The 26,551-nt window shown below is 43.7% G+C and overlaps 2 protein-coding genes across 2 annotated transcripts in view; one reads left to right on the top strand and one right to left on the bottom strand.

The window, feature by feature from the left end:
• Positions 1-695: 695 nt before the first annotated feature.
• Positions 696-9,229, bottom strand: alyref (Aly/REF export factor). Its single transcript, XM_068003932.1, has 6 exons — positions 8,627-9,229; positions 7,033-7,164; positions 5,142-5,289; positions 3,801-3,864; positions 3,453-3,618; positions 696-948 (listed from the first exon to the last, which is right to left on the bottom strand). The coding sequence occupies exons 1-6, from the start codon at positions 8,894-8,896 to the stop codon at positions 934-936; spliced, it is 795 nt and encodes a 264-aa protein (XP_067860033.1). The 5' UTR covers positions 8,897-9,229; the 3' UTR covers positions 696-933.
• A 7,833-nt stretch (positions 9,230-17,062) lies between these two features.
• Positions 17,063-26,551, top strand: part of rgs9b (regulator of G protein signaling 9b) — an 85,652-nt gene continuing 76,163 nt past the window's right edge. Inside the window, exon 1 of the mRNA XM_068004482.1 lies at positions 17,063-17,135. Within this exon, the coding sequence (XP_067860583.1) occupies positions 17,073-17,135 (63 nt within the window). The 5' untranslated portion in view covers positions 17,063-17,072. The remainder of the gene's footprint in view (positions 17,136-26,551) is intronic.

Genomic DNA, 26,551 nt, shown 5'->3' with positions numbered 1-26,551 from the left:
AATATGCTGTGGATTAACCAATTAAACTTATTCCATGCAACTTGAGTAAGAAATGCATAGAATGTAACCATAGAAATGCATGACAAGTGAACAGAGACAAAGAAAAATCCCTTGCATTTTGAAAAAAATTCCTGTCATTTATAACAATTAAACATAGGTAGTACTGTTAAATTGGCCAGCTATGATATTTGAAAGCTTTAGTACTCCTCCCCAAAAAAGGAATTTGCCTGAACTGTAAAAAAGGTAAAAATGGTAGGTATTGACCAATTTTAATACAGAAACTCCTAGGAGTATTACCTCTGCTTATTTTGCAATTATTCATTTGAGCTAGCATATCTTGCAACAAAAATGCTAACACACGTTACATGAAATTTTGCAAACTGCAACATTCACGGAGTGTAGAAAATTTGGGAGTTTTTTGAAATAACAATTGTGAACAAAGTACTGAAGTGGAAACAATATGCAACAGTTGCCTTCACACTTAAATGTTAATATTCTTGACCAATTATAATTCAAGATTCGCCTCAACCAACTTTTCAACATGACCACACTCCATGTTAGTTTATTTGGTGTTAACTGAACAAAACCACTCAGCAAGTCATAAATAGTTGTGCCTTACGTTGTGTTGTTACAGCAGCCACAAGTTATATGGTTCTCCAAGTAAGTTGCACAATGAGACAAGAAAGCCAGATAACTTCAGTTAACAGTGTGCATTTATTTCATGGTCTGGCGTGGCAAGTCCATCCTCCCATGAAGACATGCAACTAGTAAAACGTATCCCAAAATGAAAACATTCAGTACAAAACAGGACTGTGACTTAAAAAGTTACATAGATTTTAAAAACCTATTTCACGGAGTTACTAGACTACATTGTTCGTGTCCCTCCCACAAGGAAAAAAAAGTCAACTGCTGATGAGTCAATTTCAAGGTCACTTAACTTGTATCCATCTACAAGAGAAGAAACACACCAATGTTAAATGTCAGTATATCAATCAGCATCAAAGCATCAGTGCTTCACACATCAAGATTTAAAAAAATCTACAAATGTAAACCCCATCTTTTATGCTGACTTTGCTAGATCCACTTTAGATTCATATAGCACCAATACCTGGCAGTAAATCAGACACCATTTCTTCCAGAATATAAGGTCAATGATATCCAATGAGACCAATTTACAGGCCACTTGTCACGTGACAGCATCCCTGGCTCTTTTACCACAAATCAGATCAGTGCTACAACCAGATCACCTCTGGACCCTAAGCAGACCAGCTCTTCCCAACAAGCTTCAGCTCTGGTTGCCATGTGCACCCGACTTCTCCATCAGACCGTGCCTTCCTTACAAATAGATTTTCCTTTATTTATAGCCTTCCTTAAGTATTATATAGAACTTTTAAAGTTTATCTCCTGTGTACTTGCATCCGTGGCTGCTACGCCAGATTAGAGCTTCCCGGCCCGTTTCCTTGTCTACCCTGCCATTTCCATGCCCCACCTCAGAATTCCAGTCACTCGTTCTCACCCCTCTCATTCATCCACCCAAAGCTACTCCATCTGCCAATAGGAACAGAAGCAGGCCATTTAGCCCCTCAGGCCTTTTGCACCATTGAGATCATGACCATATAACCACTTTAACCAAAAAGGTATTAAGGGATTATGGGGCTAACAAAAATCGATCACTCAGATTAAAATTAATTGACCTAGCATCAGCTGTCATTTGCAGGTGTTCCAAACTTCTACCATCCTTTGCATATAGAAGTGTTTCCTAACTTCACTCCTGAAAGTCCTGGCTCTAATTTTTAGGCGATGTCCCCTAGTCCTCGACTCCCCAACCAGTGGAAATAGAGTAGTTAGAGAGAAACTATCCGTTCCCTTTAATATCTTGAAAACTGCAATCAAATCACCCCTTAATCTTGTAAATTTCAGGGAATACAACGCTAGTATGCATAATCTCTTAAAACCTGTCCATGACATTTTAATGATTTATGTACATGGACCCCTAAGTCTCTTTGAACCTCCATTGTTTCCAGCTTCACCATCTAGAAAGTACTGTCACCTATCCTTTTTAGGTCCAAAGTGGATGACTTCACTCGCCTACACTGAAATCCATTTGCCAGTTTTTCCCCACTTAATCTATTAATCTCTTTCTAATTTTATGCTTCGACTGCTGCCTATCTTTGTGTCATCGGCAAACTTGGACATGTGGCTCGCTATGCTATTTATTAACGACTTAAATGACAGGGAATAGTTGAGGCCCCAACACAGATCCGTGGGACGCTAGTCACATCCTGCCAATTTGAGTACCTGCCTATTATCCCCGTCTCCTGTCGCTCAGCCAATTTCCTAACAGCACTGTGGGAGAACCGTCACCACACGGACTGCAGCGGTTCAAGAAGGCGGCTCACCACCACCTTCTCAAGGGCAATTAGGGATGGGCAATAAATGCCGGCCTTGCCAGCGACGCCCACATCCCGTGAACGAATAAAAAAAGTCAATAATTTGCCCTCAATACTCTAGACTTTTCTCAGAACCTATTTTATCATCAAGTTGCGACAGCCATAGCCCACTGCATAGCCTGCTCCCCAGAGGCAAGTTTCTCTAACCTTCTCCCTATTCATTAATTTACCTGTCCCTTCAATTGATCCTACGAGCAGTTATACTACAAAATGGCTGTCCCTTGGAAACAAAACCCCTCCTCACCCATGATCTAATCCAGGATGATTCTACCAACATCCTGGATGTAACTAAAACCCAGATCTTTTGCCCTTCAACTAGGCTGGTTCACCTGGCGGCATGTTCCCCACCCAAACCATTGTGACATAGCTCAACTGCAAGGCTCACTTCAACCCTTCCTCTTCACATTTGAAGCACCTTACCCTCTATCACTGATTACAGCTCTCATCGGCTACCGCCATCCAGAGCTCCACGGTGCTTGCCTCGTACAAAGTTCTCCCACTCATACCCACCTCTTCAATTATGCCATTATATGTGGCCTTACCACTAAGGTTTATCACCGATTAGGTCCTTTCCAACTTTTTCCTTGGCTCCCTCGCTATCCACACCTGCTTGTGAAACCTTCATCCCAAGGGAAAAAATAACCCTCCCCATTCCAACTCCCTCTTTTTTGGCCCATCACGCTACCTCAAATAACCTAACAGTCCCCTTACATCCATTTTTGATGACTCTGGCTGAAGAACTCTCTCCCAAAAATCGAACTTTGGGAGCCACTTTGGCTCACCAAAAAAACCTTCAACTGATCATCATTAAGTCACTTTTTCTGTAGCAGATAAAATATACAGCATAAACTTGTGTAAGGACACTTGGGACAGATTTAAATCCCAATTGTGAACCATTTGAGATACAAGTCATGCCGCACGATTTCATAACAGCTTGCATTATAGGTGTAAAAAGCTTTAAACAAACATTGAAGATAAACCCTATACCACCAGCAGACTTACCCTAGCATTATAAGCATCCAACTGGGCATCCAGCTCTTCTGCCGAAAGCTGCTGCCTCGAATTCCTTCCACCCCGACCACCTCTTCCGCCCCTATTGCCGCCTCTTGATCGTCTATTTCCACCCCCGAATGCACTACCGCGGGTTCTGTTTATTCCTCGGTTTCCACTAAAATTATAAAAGGAAAAATGTCATAAAATAGCCCTAGTGAAGATCACCCCAAAGCACTGGCAGCCAGTGATAAATCCACAGTGCGCTTTCCCCACAGAAATCTTTTTAGTTCATGTAAGTGTCAAACTTTGTCAAAGTGCTACAAAAATAAATCTTGGCTATAGAGAAAAAAAACTCACCCGACAATCGGTCGTCTTTGGGCATCAATTTGTGAGGTAACCAGTTGAATGTTCATTGGTCGCCCTTTTCCCACACAAGAAAAAAAGATATTAGTAAACTACATCTACAATGGACAAAAGCACTTCACGTCATTTACAGATTAACTCAAATACAGACTGCCTACAATTGTAGGCATGTTTTTATTCTAAATCATGTCTATCGCCCATCATAGTGCTGCCATATGTTTCAGGTAATATTAATGGCAACATTACAAACAACTACGTTTCTGGTCACGGGGGACTGAGCAAAATCCACTTTGCTTTACACACCTCCACAATCGGAGAAATTGAAGTCCTTTTAAAGCCACTAAAGCAGACCTTAAACAGTCTGCTACATTTCATGTGGTATGCAACAAAGCCAGTCTTCAAAGCTTCCTTTTATACACTTGGAAAGATTTTAGGATCTTAAATTCTACACAACTATCAGCTGTAGGTACTGGCCCTATAGATCTTCTCCATACATTCATAAACTATATTTTTAGAACTGACAACCCACTAAATGGCCAGTCAATATATACACCATGTTAGATGTTACTTCCAAATTTAAAAGCTAAACCAATCTTACTGCATTGAAGGGTGCTCTAGGCTACATTACCCTCTACTGGGCCAGAGAGAAATTTCCACCCACATGTGCTAAAGCTCCCTGGGCCATTAACAAACAGTTGATCTACAGCAACTCCTCCTGGCTTGACAAAAAAAAAGATCAAAGATAGCAACATAGTGGCACTAACAACCATTTCAATAGAAAAAAATGTTCAACTCCAGCTCCACTCATTTTTCAATCAGAGCCAAGCAGCCATTGTGTTGCCTCCAATTGGGGAGAAGACTCAGCGTTGAGACTCAACTGCGGGCTCCAAAGATATGGGAATTAAAATAAGGAAACTTGAAGCAAGAATTGAGCTGGTATTCAGACTTTTGCAACTTGATTGGAGCAGGTTTTCAACATTTTAGATGCCATCAGCCCCAAATCAGTCAGTGGGACTCAGGAGGCACAAAAAGTATGTTGGGGGGGGGGGGGGGGGGGAGAGGGGAGGGTGAGGAAAGAGACTGGTCAATGCTTTACTTTTTTTTTAAGCATAGGATAATTACCATAATGAAGCAATTTCCCACATTCAAAACAGCTTTCGCATTGTACAGTGAGCATTGATGGATGAACTGAAAAGTGACAGATCCAAGAAGCGAAGTCATGATCTGCTAGCTGTTAAACTAACGATCTTAAACTTGATTCAGCTTTTAAAAGGTGCTGTAACTTCAAATTTTATTCAATTCTCAAACATTCTGCCAATGCAAGACTAAAATTACCATCTAAGGGAACTCCATTATACTGCTTCATAGCCTTCAGAGCATCTGCCTTTCGCTCAAAATGTACATCCGCTGTCCCCAAACTGCGACCCGATCTATCATAATGTACAGCTGCTTTCTTCAGTGTTCCAAATTCAGCAAAGAGCTCCTGAAAATCAGAAACAGTATAAAGTTCAAGTGCTACAAGTTAGCAGACCCAACACATCCTGTGTGGAGACAATGACATGGCAAATACAATTGGTCAGGGGCAATATGTAGTTGCTTAACTTTTAAAAGACAAACAGATGCCATGGTTTACAGGTAGCCCATGAAGCAATCATTGTTTCTGAACCAGTCCAGTACTTTTTGAACTGCACACAGATACTGCAACTCCAACAAAAATTTTCAAATGCCAAGTGTGGTACTGAACTTGTCAGTTGCTTTCCATTGGCAACTCATTCATGGCAACAATACCAGAAACCTGGGAGTGGATTTGCTCAATGGGGAAAGGGACAGCGAAGTGTTGACCGGCAATAATTAGCTTTCTACATACAATTCCTATCCATACAAAATTCCCATTAATACAAAGTACCTTTCTAGAAGTTTTTAAAATGCTCCACCTGAAGCACACCATAAAAAGGGGAGTAATGCAGGGTAAGAGGATCTTTGATATTGGGTAATGTTAGCTGTCCATGATGCATGCAGACATTGGATGCACGACATGATGGGTGGCAGCATTCACTTGGGCCCAAGAAGCATGCAAGCTTCAACCATGAACTAGAACCTAAGCACATAACCTAGAATGACACTCCAGTGCAACAAGAAGAGCAGTATTGTCAGAGGTGCCATCCCTTAGCTCAGACATTAAACTGGAGCCCTCCGACTGTTCAGGTATATCTAGAAATGGGGTATGGGAAAACTCACGGTTGATTTCTGGAAAGAGACCAAGTGGGCCAATGGACCGTTTTCACAGGGCTATAACAAATCTCAATCCAACTGGGGAAAGGGTGGGGGAGTGGGAATAGCTGGATTAATCTTGGAGAGCCGGCACGGACTTGATGGGCCGAATGGCCTCCTTCCGTGCCATATAAATGCGTAGGCTTCGAGGAGCTCCTGAACATTTACCTGAGGAAGGAGGAAGCCTCCGAAAGCTTGTAGATTTCAAATAAAAATTGTTGGACTATAACTTGGTGTTGTAAAATTGTTTACTTTTTGGTAGTGAGCCTTTATGCTCCAGGTGCGAATTCTAGCACTTCATGGAATTCTTTTCTACTTTGGACATTTGGTTCCACTGCTAAATACTGAATAGCTTTTAGTGCATCTAAAGCAAGGACTCACTGTGGCACAACCTGTCCCTGGGGAATTGCAAATATGCAAATTTAATCACAGGTAATTAGGTCTTCCCCCCCCCCCCTCCCCCATGGGAGACATGGAATCAGAGGACTTAATTCAGAGAATTTGACAGAATCAGTCCAGAGACTGTCTCCAGCATCCTGGAGGTGAAAGGTTCACACGCTTACACTTTGTCATCGGTAACGGTAAACAACGGGCAACATTTAAACCACTTCAATTACAATTTTTTTTGAAGACATCACCCCGAAAGAGAGATTATTCTGATAATGTAAGGGATGACCAAACTGTGCGTGTAAATTGGGCGGAGTCATGTTAGAATTAATTCAAATTATGATTGGTGTAAATTAGTCAGTCCACACCAATTCTCAGGATCTTAAATGGGCATGAGTTCACTTAACTTCTCTACATTGTTCTATTTTGCACAGGCTAATAAGTGGTGGTATCAGGCAAAGTCCAATCCCACCAGAACGAGAAACACCCAATAACTTTTCCAATCTACAACAATATCAGCACGAGACAAAAGAAAAAAAAATGAACACCTCTCCTGCGCTTCACTTACCTGAATATCCGCATCAGACACACCAAAGTCTAAGTTCGACACCAAGAGTTTCCCACCAGTTTCAACACCACCGCTAGCTCCAAAGCCACTGTCAAAAAGATCATGCTGCCACTTGTCTGGGAGTTGTTTTGGCTATAAGAAAATAAAAAGAGATACACCTCGCTGACTTCCTACATCTTGTTACCCCAAACATCAGTTAATTCACATGTCCACCTCCCCCCAATATTTAAATGAAAAGTACATGTAGGCAAGCTTGAATTATCATTTGCTTCAGCAATGTTGAGAGTCAAGGGAAGTTTCATTACAAAATAAGGATACTGAGCTTACCTGAGATGAATAACTATTTAACACGATGACGCATGTATGTAGTGAATGCATTTGGTGGCTAATTAAAATGTTTCCGCTCACTGGGTTCACTAAATTAGTAACATGTAAAGTGCTCCTACATACATAATGATAATCAAATGAAAATTAAGTATAGAGAATCTGATGCAACTGTTTACTTGGTGAAAAATGAATTCACTTATTTATTATCCTACCACTGTTTCCACAGCACATCTCGAACTAAAGCCTGGATTCCTTTTATTAGCCACTAGCCAGATACTTTGGTGTGAAATTCTCCTCAGCTGCTGGTAGTTTCTCCTCCACCGGGGACAGCTGCACGTCTCCACCTCTTCCCCCAAGCAGGAAACATTCCATTTCTCCACAAATTAATCTTCGTAGTGTGTTTTTTTTTGCAAATTTAAAGAAACAGTCCCAAGGAGCATTTTATATTTGCCTGTTAAGCTCCTTTGACAGGAAGTCCTTCGAAAGTCCACGACTTGTTAGACAGCTAGCCGAGACACGAGATGATATATTTTAGCGAACGGTCATTCAAGTCCATGAAAAGGTAATTGCAGTGTTTGCGACAGTTCTGGTTAAGTGCAGTTTTTTTCAAAAAAATGCGGTGTTGAGAAATAAAAGTTGAACCATTGGTGTTTTACGAAAGCACAGTCTTTAAACTTCCTTGCAAAAGGCGACAATATGTTCAATCCTTTATTAAAGAAGGTGACCATTGTTTGTGTTGCCGAGTAGCTGATCCCACGCAGGCGATGGCGCCTCTCGACATCTTTGTGCATTGCCGGGCCGCCGCCATTTTACCTCCTGAAAAATGCAGGGCGTCCTTCCCGTGAATTCAGCTGGTTGTATAATTTTTTTTTGTGCCAAAAATATGGCTTATGTATATATGAATCGAAGCCATTTTGATCCTGCCCGGTTCTCCTTCGTCCAATCCAAGAGACTCCGTCCAATAGTTCCTCCGAGGTTGAGCCCGGTGTTTTTAATTCTTCTCTCTCGTTTCTCCGGTGTTAAAACTCGAGGCCAGCGGGCCCGGGTTTTTTTTTATTAACGGGCTAACAAACTACATCTTAAAAATTTGAATCTATAACGGCTCCGCCAATATGGCGCCGCTCCGTCACGGTTCCAAATTTCAACCGTTTCTTTTCTTTTTAAAAAAAAATCACTTCAAAACCAAACCTAAAGATTTTTTTTTCTCTCTCTCTCTCTTTCTTTAAATGCAACACATTATCATTTTTATACCGCGGTCGCGTCCTACCCTGCTGTACGGAGCCGGTCGGTTTCTTCCTCGAATTGCACTCTGTCTGTTGCGCATGAGGCCTACACCTAGGCCCCCACCTCCACCACCGCCGCGGCCTCCTGCAGGTCCTCGACCGGCTTGGCCGCCACCACCACCACGGCCTGGTCCACGGCCCATTCCGCCGCCTCCGCCCCGGCCTCCGCCGCCTCTTCCTCCGCGGCCGGCCGGGCTTTTCTGCCGGTTGAGTTTGATGATGTCGTCCAAGGACATGTCGAGTTTGTCGCCCATTTTCTTCTTTTTTTGTTGTTTTTGCTGCTGTTTGTTCTCTAATCAAAAAGAAAAAAAAACTTTTCCTCCAAGAGATTTTGCCGCGCGCGAAATCACGACAGAGAGAGGGGGGGGGGGGGGTCTTGTTTTTCTTTTCTTTAGAAAAAAAAGGAGGCAAAATAAAAACTGTTAATTATTCAAACTTTTTTTTTTCAAAAACAAAAAGGTGACCGTTTGTATCCTGCGGTTGTTCACTTTGCCCGCGGCGCGCACGCTGTAAACACGGTAATGGCGGCTTTAAGGAGAGGGCGAGCAGCGGTGGCGGCGGCTGCAAGGGGGCGGTGGCACAACCCGCTTCCGCCACTGCGCCTGCGCCAATGGCCAGACGTCCCGCGACGTCACACTCAGCGCCGTCACAGCCGACGCTTGCTTGGATGAGACCAATGAGCGACGAGAGATGATGAAACCCCCCCCCCGTGGACCCGGCCATTCATACATAGCTGGTTGGCGCGCTTCAGTTTGTAACTTTGTTACCTAATGGAACGGTGTGACTTGAAAGGTATCCAGGGCTTTCCCGCTGAGGCGGCTCAACTCAGCGTTGCGTTGGCAAGCTCCCCCCCACGCCTTGACTCCATCCCTCTCTCGGGCTACTTGCTTACACTGAGCCCCCCCCCCCCCCATGGCTTCCAGCCCACTCACGGGGCTGAGACCGCGTTGACCAAACTCGCAAGTGACATCCTCCGTAGCTTCTTATTGACATTCGATTCGCCTCCAAGATCTCTCTTCTGCCATTTCTACTCATAACTGTCATAATTCTGGCACTACATATCGTTGGTTCCCCTCCTCTCCATCTACACGTTATCATTTTTTTTTATTCGTTCATGGGATGTGGGCGTCGCTGGCGAGGCCAGCATTTTTTGCCCATCCCTAATTGCCCTCGAGAAGGTGGTGGTGAGCCGCCTTCTTGAACCGCTGCAGTCCATGTGGTGACGGTTCTCCCACAGTGCTGTTAGGTAGGGAGTTCCAGGATTTTGACCCAGCGACGATGAAGGAACGGCGATATATTTCCAAGTCGGGATGGTGTGTGACTTGGAGGGGAACGTGCAGGTGGTGTTGTTCCCATGTGCCTGCTGCTCTTGTCCTTCTAGGTGGTAGAGGTCGCGGGTTTGGGAGGTGCTGTCGAAGAAGCCTTGGCGAGTTGCTGCAGTGCATCCTGTGGATGGTACACACTGCAGCCATAGTGCGCCGGTGGTGAAGGGAGTGAATGTTTAGGGTGGTGGATGGGGTGCCAATCAAGCGGGCTGCTTTATCTTGGATGGTGTCGAGCTTCTTGAGTGTTGTTGGAGCTGCACTCGTCCAAGCAAGTGGAGAGTATTCCATCACACTCCTGACTTGTGCCTTGTAGATGGTGGAAAGGCTTTGAGGAGTCAGGAGGTGAGTCACTCGCCACAGAATACCCAGCCTCTGACCTGCTCTCGTAGCCACAGTATTTATATGGCTGGTCCAGTTAAGTTTCTGGTCAATGGTGACCCCCAGGATGTAGATGGTGGGAGATTCGGCGATGGTAATGCCGTTGAATGTCAAGGGGAGGTGGTTAGACTCTCTCTTGTTGGAGATGGTCATTGCCTGGCACTTATCTGGCGCGAATGTTACTTGCCACTTGTGAGCCCAAGCCTGGATGTTGACATCATCGGGAAGCATGGGATCAGCTTCCGATATAAATGCTGAAAATACTCTTGCCAATCCAAAGGCCATTGCTAGACTGTCCAACGGCCCGGATGAGCCACAGTTTCCAGATTAATGTTATCAGAATTGAAGCCATCCTTTTTGGCTCCCACCTGTAGCCTCTGACCTTGACTCCCAAATACCACCTTGGCTACTACCTCAAGTTAAATCAGGAAGTGTGAAGCCATTGGCCTACTGCTCAACCCCAAGTTGAACTTGCTAAACATCTACTCCAATTGCAAGAGTACTGCTTTCTTCCGCTTTCGTAACAATGCCCACCTCTGCTTCTACCTCTTACCCTCCGGCTCACAAGACCTGAGACTTCACTTACGACCTCACTTCAATAATGCTCCTCTCAAGCCCCCCCCCACCACACACACACACCACCACAAGCTTCAGCTTATTCACACGAAGATTCATAAGAACATAAAAACATAAGAAATAGAAGCAGGAGTAGGCCAATCGGCCCCTCGAGCCTGCTCCGCCATTTAATAAGATCATGGCTGATCTGGTCCTAACCTCAACTCTAAAGAACACAAGAAGTAGGAGCAGGATCCGGCCACTCAGCCCCTGGGCCCGCTCCCCCACCCACAGGGCCTTGAATGATCCGAACTCAGCTTCATGTCCAATTTCCTGCCCGTTCCCCGTAACCCCTAATTCCCTTTACTTCTAGGAAACTGTCTATTTCTGTTTTAAATTTATTTAATGATGTAGCTTCCACAGCTTCCTGGGGCAGCAAATTCCACAGACCTACTACCCATTCACACTCCCATCATCCCCTTCTTCAAATACCATTGGCCTCCCATACCCCAGTGGGTTGATTTTGAAACATCTCATCCTCACTTTCAAATTCCTGCATAGCCTAGCAATGCCCAATCTTAGTGATATCCTCCTGTCTTGCTTCTGAGCACACATCCTTCGCTTCTCTAGCAATGGCATTCTCTTTCTCTCCTGCACTCTCGGCACCACCATTGGTGTCCGCTTCTTCAGTCACTACAATTATCACAGTTCGGTTGATGAGAAAATCGAGCAAACCAGTTGCAACAATTAGTGCCGTGCGGGCGTACCATCCTGCCGTCCGGCGGAGGCGGGGGTCCCCAGTGGAGGGCTCTCTACTCGGGGATCCTCCCGTGTGCCATTGGGGATCTGGGGTGGAGAGTGTTGCACGGAGCAGTCGCGACTAATAGGCGGTTACGCCATTTCACGGACTCCCAGGCTGCCTACAATTTCTGCGGCCTGGACGAGTCTGTGTTTCATTTGTTCATGGTGTGGGACACTGCAGCCCCTGTTTGACTATTTAAGGGGGCTGCTCCTCAAATTCTGGCTGCACTTCAGTCCCATGCTCCTGATCTTTGGCCGCTCGGTGATGGGGGGGAGGGTGGGCAGGACGGTGGACGTCCTTGTGGCCCTGCTCCTGAGCCTGTCCAAGGTGGCTAGCCACAGGTCCAGGTTAGATGTGGCCCATGGGGGCGGTCGCTCCGACTGTCTGCCTCTCTTCCGCGGAATTCTCCGCGCCCGGGAGGCCCTAGAGAGGGAGCACGCAGTGTCTGCCAATACGCTTGAGGCTTTCCGCGACCGGTGGGCACCGCAGGGGCTGGAGTGCATCCTGGACCGACATAATAAAATTTTTATTTGATACTTATTTTGGGTTTTTTGGTTTTTCTGCACATAAACACACCCTAAACCCCCCTTATAAAAGAGGGGCCTAAAACACACAAAAAAAAAATCCCAGAGACTCGTAATGAACTGAGGAACAGAACTGACCCAGCACCCCCCCCCCCCCCAGAACAGACCCAGAACTGACAAAAGAAAAAATTAGTGCTGTGAGCTGGTTTCTGCTGCACTCAGTTACTGTTTTATGGATACTCAATACAGTTAGCTCGGTGGCGCAATAAATACTACGTTGAACTTTTAATCAGGATTTGTTGGTTCAAATCTCTCAAGGGTCAAGTTCCACTGTGAGTTTTTTTCTAAAGCTGGGAAATTGCAAATCCGAATTGGCATCCAGGGAGAGACTAATGGGGAGCGGTGTTAATATTGGTGATTTAGACTGTGGGTAGGTGATGGAAATCTAGAACGGTTTAGAAAGCATTTCATGGAATAAAACAATAGTGTTACAGCGATGCAGGCACATTCATATAACTTTAAAGGATTTGCTAATGAATAATCTGAAGCTTATTGTTTCAAAGACGCAATTGCATACATTCCAGATTTTTCTGTAGAAGAACTATTTTCCTGTTTCGTATTATTTGAGTCGTTATCTTGGATTTTGCCCGTTGTGTAGAATGACTGTTAGAACCCCATAGGGACAATGACATTGAATTTGACATTTTGCCATTATGAAATTCATTAGTTGCGCCTGGTGTACGTCACTAACTCCTCTGGAACCATTTCTGCTTGGGTCTCATCTGCTAAAAATTGATATTTCCTGGTTACATTCCCATGGAGGGTGAACATATCCTGCCTATTATCCTTCACGGATTGTACAAAATCTCAGTGTTAAAATCATTACAACTTATTATGGGATTATTCATAGAACACAAGGACACACCTTTTATTTTCCACACTTTATCTTCTCTGTCAATTGACAGATTTCTTTCATGTCTATGTTTACAGTTGTTTTTTTCCCCCTGTAAAACACAGGAACTCCTATGAATATGGGAACCCTGTAGTTGGCGATAAGTACTATAATTAATTTATAAATTGAACAGTTTATGTGCTGGTGTTTGAACAATTACCACCAGGTTGACCCCAGTGCCTCGTGGGTTTTGTCTTTATACCTCTGCCATTTTTCTCAAAGCTGAGAACAAATAGATAATTTTTCTGACGCTTGCTCTTTTCCGGTTTTCTCCCTTCCTCTCCTAAAAGCAAGAACTCATGTTGGGATACGTACAGTTCTTACAGATGTGGCAGCTCACCAGAACGTTCTCTAATTGTGCATTTTTCCTGTGTTTCTCCAATCCTTTGCCCAAGTGATCATCCTTTATTTGCAAGTCTCTACAGTGAGTGTCAGCAGGCTATTCCACTGTGTGGGGAATCACAGCTGAACCCAATTCTATCCTCACTTGGGGGCAGATTTTCCTCTTCCTGTGCATAGGGCTAGCAGATCACCCGGGCGGTGCGAATACAGGAAAATCGGGCAGGGAGGAGCCAACTGATTTTCCTGTATTCACTGTGCCCAGGTGACCCAATACCTCAGTACACTGGGATAGGAAACTCTGCAATTCCCAGCAGGTCTCACTGGATAAAAATCAGGGGCAGGAGACCTGGCTCATTTTTCCCTCCATAGCCCAGCAGCATTGAGGTCAACTGCAACACCTCTAATTGCTGCCTCAGCTGAGGTTGGCTAACTGAACAACAACTTACATTTCATAGCACCTTTAATGTAGTAAAACATCCCAAGATGCTTCATCAGAGTGTAACCACACATAAATTGACACTGAGCCAAAGAATGAGACATTAGGACAGGTCTTGGTCAAAGAGCTAGGTCTTAAAGGAGGAGAGAGGGGTGGAGAGGCGAAGATGTTTAGGGAAGGGGTTCCAGTGCTTAGGGCCTAGGTAGCTGAAGGCACAGCCGCCAATGGTGGGGTAAAGGAAGTGATGAGGGTTTTAAATGTAAGGTGTCAAGGACGGAAGAAGGTGAGGTGCTCAAGAAAAGAGAATGTGCCAGACGAGTAGAATTACATAGAATGTACAGCACAGAAACAGGCCATTTGGCCCAACTGGTCTGTGCTAGTGTTCATGATCCACATGAGCCTCCTTCCACCCTACTTCATCTAACCCTATCAGCATAACCTTCTATTCCTTTCTCCCTCAGGACCCTTACAGCTTCACTCTTAATTCCCAAGTCCTTTGCCTCTGACCCTTCAGTTGCTTAACCCTTCTTCCCAACAAAGCTATCACTCTCTCCCACCCCTATGGCACTCATTGATATAGCTCCCTCAACTTTGAGGGGTGTAAACTTGGTCATACCTGGGTCACAGCTATCCTAACCATCCATCGCCAGTTCTGGCTTGACCAGTTCTATTATGCATCACTGTCCTTAGCCAAAACTGATCATTTTTCCAGGATCACCTTGGAGGACAAGAATAACCCTAAGCTCTTTTTTTCTCTGACCAACCACCTCCTTAAGCCCCTTTCTCCACCCTCACCTCAAGCACTAAGTGTAAGAATGAGACCAACTGCGCAGCTATCTTCACTGTGTCCTCCTCTCCCACTTGCCGTAAGCCCCAGTCCCTCCCCAATACCTATAGTCTGGTCCTGAAATCCCATCTTCCTTTAGCTTCTCTCTCATCTTCCCCTCTGCCCTTTCCAACCTCATCTGATCCATGAGATCCACCTCTTGTAACTCTCTGTTTGAATCCCTCCAGTCCAGTTTTTGCCCATCTCACAGCACCGACATTGGCCCTCACCAAAGCCACGATTACATTCTTTGTGACTCTGGCCATGGTGCTACATCCTTCCTTGTCCTCCTTGGCATCTCCACAGTGTATGTCTCCACAGTAAACTACAATATCCTCATTTAATACACATCTGCCATTGTCCAACTCCATGGGACTGTCCTTGCTTGGTTTCACTTCTACCTATCCAAACATGGCTAACGCATCTCCGGCAACGCCTTCTCTTGCCACTCTGGCACCACCACTTCCAGAGGCCCCAAGGATCTATCCTTTGCCCCTGCTCTTCCTCATCAACATGTTGCCCCTCGGAGTCATCATCCTCTGACATGAGGTCAGCTTTAACAATATATACCGATGACCTGTAGCTTCTATGCTATCAAACTATTTCCCTGACAGTCTTGGATGAGCCTTGACTTCCTCCAGCTCAACATTGGGAAGACCATAGTCACCATCCTTGGGTCCTGCCACTGATTGGAGCTCTCACCACTGATTCCATCCCTCTCCCTCGCCACTTTCCCAGGCTAAACCTGAACAACCTTAAGCTAAGTTTCAGAAACCATATTTTCACCATCACAAAAACCATTTACTTCCAACAACACTCGCCTTCACTCCGACCTCAGCTCTTCTGCCGCTGGAGCCCTTATACATGCTTCCATCACTTCGACTTGACTAATCCAACGCTCTCCTTGTTCGCCTCCCATCTTCCACCCTCTGTAAACTCCAAACCTGACCCACAAAAAGCCCTTCTCACCCATCACTCCAGTCTTTGCTGACCTACATTGGCTTCCCATCCCCCAACATCTCAAGTTTAAATCTTTGTCCTGATCTGTAAATCTCTCCATGGCTTCACCCCACCCTATCTCCACACTTTCCTCCTGCCTTCATCAGAACAGATAAGTCACAAATTTTGACAATTGTAAGTATTCAAAAGAATTGATGGATAGTCTGAGACCTACAATTATTAATTCACTGTGATTACTGACATAGTGTGGGTACTTTCGGTTGCCGCGCAAATGGATCTCAAGCGCTCGGGAGTGCTGACGCTGTGCAATGTCTGAACTGAGGAATATAAAGAGCTTCAACAACTTGCATTTATATAGCGCCTTTAATGTAGTAAAATGCCCCCAGGAACGTTATCAAATAAAATCTGACACCGAGCCACATAAGGAGATATTAGGACAGGTGACCAAAGGCTTGGTCAAAGAGGTAGGTTTTAAGGAGCGACTTAAAGGAGGAGAGAGAGGCGGAGAGGTTTAGGGAGGGAATTCCAGAGCTTAGGGTCTAGGCAGTTGAAGGCACGGCCGCCAATGATGGAATGATGAAAATTGGTGATGCGCAAGAGGCCAGAATTGGAGGAGCGCAGAGATCTCGGAGGGTTGTAGGGATGCAGGTGGTTACAGAGATAGGGAGGGGCCAGGCCATGGAGGGATTTGAAAACAAGGATGAGAATTTTAAAATCGAGGCGTTGCACGACAGGGAGCCAACGTCGGTCATCGAGCACAGGGGTGATGGGTGAACAGTGACTTGGTGCGAGTTAGGATACCGACAGCAGAGTTTTTTTTTGAGGATGAGGTCAAGTTTCCGGAGGGTGCAAGGTGGGAGGCCAGCCAGGAGAGTATTGGAATAGCTTCAATGCAGGACTGCCTGTCTTACAGCCCGACTGCCATTGACTGGAGTGCTGGGTGAATGGTGCCCATTTACCTCCCCTGCCTTGTCACAGTTCTCCACTAAGCGAAAAGCAAAATACCGCGGGTGCTGGAAAACCTGAAATAAAAACGGAAAATGCTGGAAATACTCAGCAAGCCGGGCAGCCTGCGTGGAGAATGAAAATGCAGAGTTAACCGTGTCAGGTCGCTGACCCTCGCTCAGAACTGGGAAGCTCCAGTGAGCTTGGGTCGTAAGTCTGCGCATGTGCGGGGCTGCCATCGCCCCGGAGCTCGAGCCGCCGTTGCCTTGGCAGCCGGGAGCGGCGCGCGGCCGGCGGGGGCGAGTCTGCGCGCGCAACCCCACGCCGCCAAGCAGCACTTCGATACAATTCATTCTCAAACCCGAGCCTCTTCAGACAAGGCAAGATGACAATCAAGAGCTTCAATCAGGGTCAGCAATACCGGCCACGAATGGCTTTCCTGCGTAAGGTAAGAGAGAGAGAGAGGGAGGAAAAAAACTAATAATAATAACGACATGAATCGTGCTCAAGTCATTTAATATCAGTGAGAGACAATTGTGGAAAGCGTCCAGGCGGATCCATCCGTGAAGGGAGAATTGGAGCTTTCTTCCTCTGGAAGCACAAATGATATTTTTGTTCACAAAAGTGTCGTTTTGTGGTACCTAATCCAAATGTGTCTCTTTCACATACACACAGGATCACATGAAAGTATTATTCAGGATTTCTTTATTTATGTTAATTTGTTTAGCAAATTGATCTTATATCAAAATAAGCAACAGATTACTGTCCTGCACTGCAACTATGTGTGCACTCAGTTCCCAGCACACTGTGATTTATGTATAAAGTCTGCGCTGTATGTTAGAACCTGGGACTTGTAATGTACATAATTTTTAGTTTTCTGTGACAAGAAAAATTATTAGAGATTTCCGAGAATGCATTTTTTTTGCAAAATCCTTCCATGCGCTTCTTGCGGCGCTCTGCTTATTATTTCTGGAAACATGGCTCTGCACCACACTTGAATCTAATAAAATAGAATTTAAAGAAAATAATCTGAGGATCAGACCAAGGGACAATAAAAGCCAGAGGAGCGTGTGGGGCACCTTAGGGCAAAGGGAGACAAGCGCCTGTCGACGAGCGCAGTCCTTTATCCGATTTCATCGAATTAACTATACTGAGAGTGACAGGAGGTCTCACGGAATCATTTAATACCTGGAACATACCTCATGCACCATTCTAGCTTCAGACCATGGATAGCAGCAAAAGTGATACTCGCCAGAAATGTCTTTACTATTAATACTTACAAATAACAAATGAAGGAATAAAGATTAACATTTAGGATGGGACCTTTTAGCAGAGCTCATTTCTAATATAGGATCCCATCCCAGTCCTTAACCTCTTTCCGATGCTGCGTGACTTGTTCCTATTTCCAGTTATTTTCATTTTTCGTTCTGGATTTTCAGCATTGACTCTGTGTGCTTTTCTTTTTTTAATCTTTATAAATAATATTCCAATTAGTTGATTAGCCAATTAGTTGATGACATATCAGTGAGTGAAAATTAAAAACACAGTAAAGAAATGTTCTTGTGCGCTGTCTCCTTCGCCCTCCTGCCCCACATGTCTATTATTGTCTCTCTGTGACAGTTGTGATCTGTGCGTGGGCAGTCTCATTCCAGCCTTGAGCAGGCACCACATAGCAGTTCTCGAAGTTAATGTGATCTTCCTCAGATAGGCCACTGGGATAGTGAGCAATTGAAAATGGAAGTGTAATAGAAATGTCACACTGATGGAAGAGGTGGTTTTTTTGGAGGCTGGCGTTAAGACACATTTGCTGCATTTCGATATTTGAACTAACTCATATTTTTCCTCACCTGCAATTCTGCCCCTTTCCTTTCCAGTTGGTGTACTTTTTATGGGTGCCGACTGCTCTCTCTAACCTTGTCATAGTGTCATTCTTCAAATGTGATTCTTCACAGTGAATGACAGCAAGCTATTCAACCGTGGGGGTCATCACAACCAAACCCACACCTGCAACTAGACTCATTTCAGTTCTCTTTTTGCTGCTCTGATCACCCTTTTGATATGCCTCTGTAATCTTTTTCTGTGGGCCCCTCTCTCCCTGCCTTGCCTGATTGGTTTGTTTTTGAAATCAATTGTCTGATCGATATGAACAGTTTGAAATGATGATGACGCATGTGAGGGCGGGCCAACAACCCAGCACGCATATGCCAAAAAGTTAATTTGATGCGCATCAAATTAAAGTTAACCCTTCACTTTAAGTTCATGACGTGGTGGCATGACAATCAGCTGGTGAATGTATATCAGGAACAATAGAAGGGTACGGAGGGACATTGGACTGTTTATTACTGTCAGGAGAGAGATCAGGTCTGTGGACAGGGAAATGGGGGATTACACACACATCATTTTGTGACTGTTTTTGCTTTTGAAAGGAGGGAAGAGATACCAGAGTTGAGAAAGGAATATTACATAGAATTACATGAAAGTTACAATACGGAATCAGACCGTTCAGGCCAACAAGTGCGTGTTGGTGTTTGTGGGCAGTAGTCCGAATCCCATGTGCCTGCTCTGTTCCCTTATCACCTTAATTCCCTTTCCTTCAACCACTTATCTAACTTATTCTTAAATGTTGACACTAATTCTGTTAGTGAATTAGTGATTAGAGACAGCCTCGAATCCCTCTGTGTAAAAAAATATTTCTCCTGCTCTCTGACCTAAATCTATTTAATCTCTCTTCGAAAACAGACCCAATTTTTCAAGTCTTTCTTCATATTTGTATTTCCTCATACCAGCCAGCATTATAGTAAATCCGCTTGTTCCCTCTCTATTGCTTCAACATCCTTCCTATGGTGTGGAGCCCAAAATTGCACACACTACTCCAACTGTGGTTTTACCAAGGTTTTATATAGATTCACCATTACATCTCAATTTTTAAAATCCTATACCTCTTGCTATATAACCCAATATTCCGTTAACTTTTTTATGGCCTTAACCATTTGAGGTGCTGCTTTTAATGTTTTGTGAACCTGAACCCCAAATCACACTGCTCTTCCCCCATTCAAAGTATAATTATTACTATTTTTTTAGCAAAATGTACCATCTCACATCTACTGACATTGAATTTCATCTGCCACTTTTTTGTCAGCCACTTTGGTCCTTAGAATTATTTACTATGCTTATTTTAGAATCGTTTGCAAATTTGGACACCACTCCTTCTAGCCCTATATCCTAATTATTGGTATACGCAGTGAACAGAAGTGATCCCAGAATAGAACCGTCTGGAACGCCACTGCCTAATTAAAACCATTCTGGGAAATTGCCCTTTACTCCTACTCTCTGTTTCCTTCGTTCTAACCCGTTTTTAATCCACTTTGCTACCCTGCCCCTAATTCTATAGCCCTTAATCTTCCACAATTGTCTCCCGTGTGGTACCTTGTCAAAGACTTCCTGACAGTCTATGCACACCACAGCCGCTGCATTTTCCCATCCACCATCAGTTACCTCATCAGGGAACGCTTATCAGGTTTATCAAGCATGGTCTTCCTTTCTGAAATCCGTGTTGGCTGCTTCTAATTATTTTCTCTTCATCTGTTTCGTCATTTCATCTTTAATTAAAGATTCCAAAATTTTCCCTAACGCAGGTGTTGAACTATGTGCCCTGAAATTACCCAGATTAGCTCTGTCTCCCTTTTTGAAAATGGGTATTAAATGGGCCACTCTCTGTCAATGGAACCCTTAATATCATAAGCGGAAAGGTTTAGAAAGCTGAAGGTAAACAAGGGGTGATTGCAAGGCTGTTATCTAATCTGATACAAGACAGATGGTGTATGTGCATAATCGGAATAAAGCACACTTGGGAGGATTCACAAGGTTGCTGTCCAATCAAAGGGTATAGATGGTTTATATATAGAATAATGGATGATGGAATGGTTACTAGGCTGGAATCTAATAGAGTTTATGCAACATCCCAACTAAAAAATTATGAGGCTCGAGTGGTTTATGAATATCATTAGAATCCGGGTTTTAAATCATGGTTTTGGAATTGCCTTCACCTACTGCTATTTTATATTCACAATTATAATTTTTACTGTCTCTCATGATGTAAAACTGACAGATGAATTATGGGAGTAATATAACATGACTTTCACACACACGTATTATTATCTGTAATGTTATTGCTGGCATTTTTATTTGGTATACTTAATTACCAAAGAATTCTGCGTTTCCTTATAAAAACACTATCAAGTAAAATCCAGCATGAGATTAATTTTTACAATGTTATAAGGGAGAAGTCAGAATCTGTTTGTATTAGATCCAAATCAAGGCTAGAATCCAATATGTCTGTATTAAAGATTGCAGAGGCAGGGGTAGAATACCGCTTCTTTAGGTGAAAGGAATAAAAATTGCAAATATAGTCTTCCATATTTATTAGTTTCAAAAGGCTTTGATGTTTTTGCACAGTGAAAAGTACTCTTTGCAAAAATTTCAACCATGACCCTCCCTGTATACAATTTTAAAAATATGTTCAATGTATTAAACGATTGTCACATAATGGTGATAGTGGATTACAAAGAGGAGGATAATTACAAACTAACCACTGACTTCAATGTAGAGTATAATGGGGCAGGGTGTAAAACCGGCGTTGCACCCGATTGCGTCAGTTTCCCGCCAGGTGGTTTAGGGTATAATGACCCCCAGACGCTTGCTGTTGGAAATAGCCAGTGACATCCTGCTTCTCCACATCAACACAGGTTAAAAGCACCTAAAAATGCACTATCCTCAAAATGCTGTAAATAAAACTGGGTAGGTATCTATCAAACTGCGCTCTCATGGTTTGTAATGTCATGTAAGCCCTTCAATTCATTGCTGCTTTATAATTGACTGAGAGACATCCCAGATATATGTGGATAAGAATATATGCAATAGTCTGGGAATTACACTAAGCAGTGTTATTTTACAAATGCTTTATGTGTTCATAACCAATTTCTTTGCTGTTTTCACAGAGGAGTTAACCCAATGGGTTAAAATAGCAGGCAGCAAAATTTATTGCGACTGGCTAAGGGTTTGAACAATAGTACCGCAGAATGTAATTTCCAATGTAAAGAACGCATATTATATATTGTGTACGACCAACCAAATAATGTGCAAAACCCACCTAAGTGTATGATCAAAAATATTAGACAGTCAGTAAAAGACCTTGGAGGCTGAAATTCTGCTGTGATATTTATATTGCATTGGTTAATGCGTTCATGTGAAGTTCCTCTGTTTGCTATTTCAACAGTCATTAAGCTGTTTAAAATAAACTGACTACTGACTTTGTTAAGGAAAGAAAGACTTGTGTTTATACAGTGCCTTATCACATCTCATAAATGTTTCAAAGCACTTCACATACACTGAGTCACTTAGAAGTGTAGTAACTGTAGTTATATAGGCAAACTGTAGTTATATAGCAAGATCCCCCAAACAGCAATGAGGTGATGGTCATTGAAAATCAGCGAACAGGAAGCCCTAACCAATGCATTACAAATATTGCACAGATAAATTTCACCCCCAAAGTGAGCATAGGATTTGAAATAAAATCAGAAAATGCTGGAAAAGCTCAGCAAGTGAGGCAGCATTTGTGGAGAACGAAACAGAGTTAATGTTTCAGGCCGAAGACTTTTCGTCAGGATTTGAAATTAGGGCTGCAAAACTATGAGCGGGCTGGTGCAGTGGCTGGGAAAAGTCACTGATCTGAAGTTCAGAACCCCCTTCCCCCACCAGTATAATAGGAATCAGACATGAGGTTACTATGCATTACACACACACACACACACACCTTTTCTTTAGAAGTACTCTGTAAGCAGCTGGCACAGGAAAGTGCCTGCATCTTTCAGCTGAGGATAGGGCTGTGATGCCTTTCATGGTTAAATAACTTGCGGACATATACGATCTGGGCTTACACATGAATAATGATTAAGTGGGTGAGGCACTCAAGTGCTGCCAGCACTCACAGAACCCTACTCAAGTATCATCAAAAGGGGGGGGGGGGAAGAAAACAGCCAGGGGGAGAGAATAATTATAGAATATTCACTGATTAATTGGACTTACACTTACATTTACACCACACTTACACTTCTGTGAAATATACTGGCATTGGTCTAATAGAAAAGTGTTGCTTTCAAACATTGGACTAGTGTTAAAATGTTTAAATGAGCCTGTCTGGGGTGTGATTCTCGGTGTAACTAATATGAGGCAGTCCTTTGGAGTGGATATTGTAATGACACCTTCACCTGTCTCATGCTTGTTATCTAAGCTGTGTCTCAGTTTTTTGGCAGACAGTCAACTACTGCTTTCTCCTTCTCGTTAAGCTGGTGCCAATTAGACCACCATTTGTGTTTCAGCCATCACAAGCTGTGGATCCTTTATTAATCATCAAAGCCCTGAATCCTTCAGTGAGCACCATTACTGCTCTTCTGCACGAGTTGATGAAACAACAACAACTTGCATTTATATAGCACCTTTAACGTAGTAAAACGCCCCGTTCTGTGTCCTCTCTTGTTGAAATCGCCTCTTGGCTGATAGTCCTAATCTGAGCACAAAGAAACTACAGGATGTTAATTTCACATTGATGAAATTGAACTGAAATTGACAGATTGCTCTAGCTAGTCCATCAGCAAAACAAAAGCAAAATACTGCGGATGCTGGAAATCTGAAATAAAAACAGAAAATGCGGAAACACTCGCCAGGTCAGGCTGCAACTGTGGAGAGAGTCAGAGTTAACGTTTCAGGTCAATGTTAACCTTTCATCAGAACTCATCAGAGTCCATCATCAGACTGGGAAATAAAGTTATGGTAAAACAGTGTAGGATATAACCAGTTCACAACTGGTTTTACACAACTGGCTCACACTGTACTGCCACATCCATATTCATGGTTTTTAATAGCAATACTGTATAGTACTTTTATAATGGTGCGAGTACACGTGATATGCAGCTGAATTCTGAAACGGTTGCTTCTTTGCAAAGTATCAGACACCATCAAGAAAAGATCAGTGCAAACATTTAAAGCTACAGGAACAGCATGCCTTATCTTCAACGTGACATGAAAGAAAACTAATTGAGGGGGAAAGTAAAGTGCGGAAAAAGTTCAGTATACTTAGGGGGGCCACTAATTTCAACAGGAAATGGGGATAAGGCAATCAGTATCTAACAGATAAGAACAGTAAAAAAAGCAGAAGCAGACAGCAGGTCAGTCAGCATCTGTAGGGAGAACAGGTAGTCGATATTTTGGGTTTATACCCTTCATCAGGACCCAAAACTAAGAAACTTATTAAAAGGATCAGAAAAAGGGGGGAGCGGAGGGAATAAAAACATTAAAAAAAACAAACACAAAGGTAGTGAAATGATGTAACAGATCACCTCAGTCAAGTAGTAGACAGACGCATTAAATAAATAAGAGATAAAAGAAACAAAGGATGCGTGACTCACGGAGACAGTAGGAGGCCGAAGGAAAATGCAATAAAATGGGAGAGATAAAAACACGGAAAGTCCAGCGATGAGATTTGAAATTTAAACAGGTTTGAAATTCAGATGAAAGATGTGAAGTACAGCAGGCCCACTAGCTCCAAAAAGAACAGGTCCACAGGCAGGGTGCAGTCCCTCCTCGCTCCACCAGCACTGGGCTCTGATGAAGGTCCCCTCCCTCACCAGTCAGTAGGAACATGGGAACATAAGAACAGGAGGAGGCCATTCAGCCCCTCGAGCCTATATATTTCACTGAATATATTTAAGAAGGAGCTAGATAGATTTCTAGACACAAAAGGCATCAAGGGGCATGGGGAGAGAGCGGAAATATGGTATTGAGATAGAGGATTAGCCATGATCATATTGAATGGCGGAGCAGGCTTGAAGGGCCGAATGGCCTACTCCTGCTCCTAATTTCTATGTTCTGCCATTCAATTAGATCATGGCTGATCTGTATCTTAACTCCATCTACCCACCTTGGTACCATATCCCTTAATGCCCTTGCCTAACAAAAAAATCTATCAGTCTCAGTTTTGAAATTTTCAATTGACCCCCAGCCTCAACAGCTTTTTGAGGGAGAGAGTTCCTGATTACCACTACCCTTTGAGTGAAAAAATGTTTCCTGATATCACCCCTGAATGGCCAGGCTCTAATTTTAAGGTTATATCCCCTTGTTCTGGACTCTCCCACCAGATATCTAAAAGATTATAAATCTGTGAATGTTTTGAGTACAATCCATTATGGCCAAAATGTTACCCTATCGCTGGTTTTCTTTTTATCTCTGCTAATGCTGTTGTTTTGCTATATATTTTTTGCACCATTTTAATATATTCATTTATTAATTTATTCCCTTTATTTCTTTACTCCCTCCCCCCTTTCCCTGGTTCTGTACTTACTTAAAAACTGTTAACTCTTTAACATCTTCCAGTTCTGACGAAAGGTCATCGACCTGAAACGTTAACTCTGTTTCTTTCTCCACAGATGCCGCCTGACTTGCTGAGTGTTTCCAGCATTTTCTGTTTTTATTTCAGGTTTCCAGCATCCACAGTAGCTTGCTTTTCATTTATTCATTCTTCCTGTCTTTAGACTGCCCAGCCTGTGTAATGTACCATTTTCCAAGCTAAGAATCCATCCCCCCAACTATTTACTCCGAATGCTGCAGTGTGAGAGAGTGGGGAGCAAAGGTGAAATGGCTTCTGATTTTGCCCTCGCCTCGTCAGAGGAGGGGCTCCCTCGACATGACCACCCCCCTTCGATTGGGGCCTCACAACGTGATAAAATGTGAGTGGACACCCATGGACTATGCTCGCCTGGGATTGGCTTTTTCAACATTATGATATCAAAGAAAACAGTACCTTCTGGGCCGCACAAATTCGCGCTTGTACTGGGGCAATACTTGCTTTGCCTACTGACTCGTGCCAGCTCCATAGACCAACTATCCATTCTTCTTGCCTGTACCCAGACAGTCAATGAGCTCTTCGCCCACGGGCAAGTCCGATCCCGCCTTAAGCCAACGTGCTATCCAGCAGATGTCAATGGTTAGCGGTCAGGAGCCGATCTCTTCCCCCCCCCTCCCTCCGTCCCCAATCCCAGGGGTACTGAGTCCATCGCTAACCCCCCCCCCCCCCCCCTCCACAAACTGGCGACACGAGTGAGATCAGTTAAGACAGCACAGACTGAAGGCGCTCCTGGTCTGCAAGGCTCAGTTCCACAATGACAGGTCATTTACTAACAGACCCGCCACCAGGAGAGCTCTAATAACGAACCTTTTAACAATGAATCCTATTTTACCTGTTAAAATCTATTACTTTACACGTGATCAACTCACTACACTGAAGAACCCCCCTCCCCTCCACCCAACATTTTAAAAATAATTTTGCCTGCGAGGTGAATTAGTGCTGAAGAGGTACTTTCTTAATGAAAACAAGCATCTCCCAACCTAGATGAAAAATGAGGTGAATTGTCACTGCCTCTCGGCTTGCTGCGGATCAATGGGAGCACACTGAGGAATTGTTATACAGAGTGCGACACAATGGGTTCACTCAAGCGTTACAAAGTTTGATCGATGCATGCAGGTCCTGTATGGATTTCCGATATTAACGATTTCCTGTGAGCGCCGTTACAGTATCACTACAACAAATCAGCCACTGGTGATTTATAGATGGAGCAGGACATAATAAAATAGTCAAACTCCCTTTCACAAATGTGCAGATGATGTAGTGCACATCAGTGCCTCCTTCGCTCTACATCTCCACAGATGATGTAGAGCTAAGGAGGCACTGATGCGTGGAGATGAATTTTAATTACATGAACAAAGGGGACTGCAGTGAGTTATCAATAGCGTTCATTACCGTCTGCTCAAACA

Source organism: Heptranchias perlo, chromosome 23, assembly GCF_035084215.1.
Source record: "Heptranchias perlo isolate sHepPer1 chromosome 23, sHepPer1.hap1, whole genome shotgun sequence".
Classification (NCBI taxonomy): Eukaryota; Metazoa; Chordata; class Chondrichthyes; order Hexanchiformes; family Hexanchidae; genus Heptranchias; species Heptranchias perlo.
This window is presented reverse-complemented; position numbering and strand designations above follow the sequence as displayed.

Coding starts and splice junctions, on each gene's coding strand:
- alyref (XM_068003932.1), bottom strand. CDS start 8,896: ATGGGCGACAAACTCGACATGTCCTTGGACGACATCATCAAACTCAAC. Junction 7,165..8,626: donor GACCGGCTCCGTACAGCAGG/GTAGGACGCGAC, acceptor ATTTTCTTATAG/CCAAAACAACTCCCAGACAA. Junction 5,290..7,032: donor TGTCTGATGCGGATATTCAG/GTAAGTGAAGCG, acceptor TCTGATTTTCAG/GAGCTCTTTGCTGAATTTGG.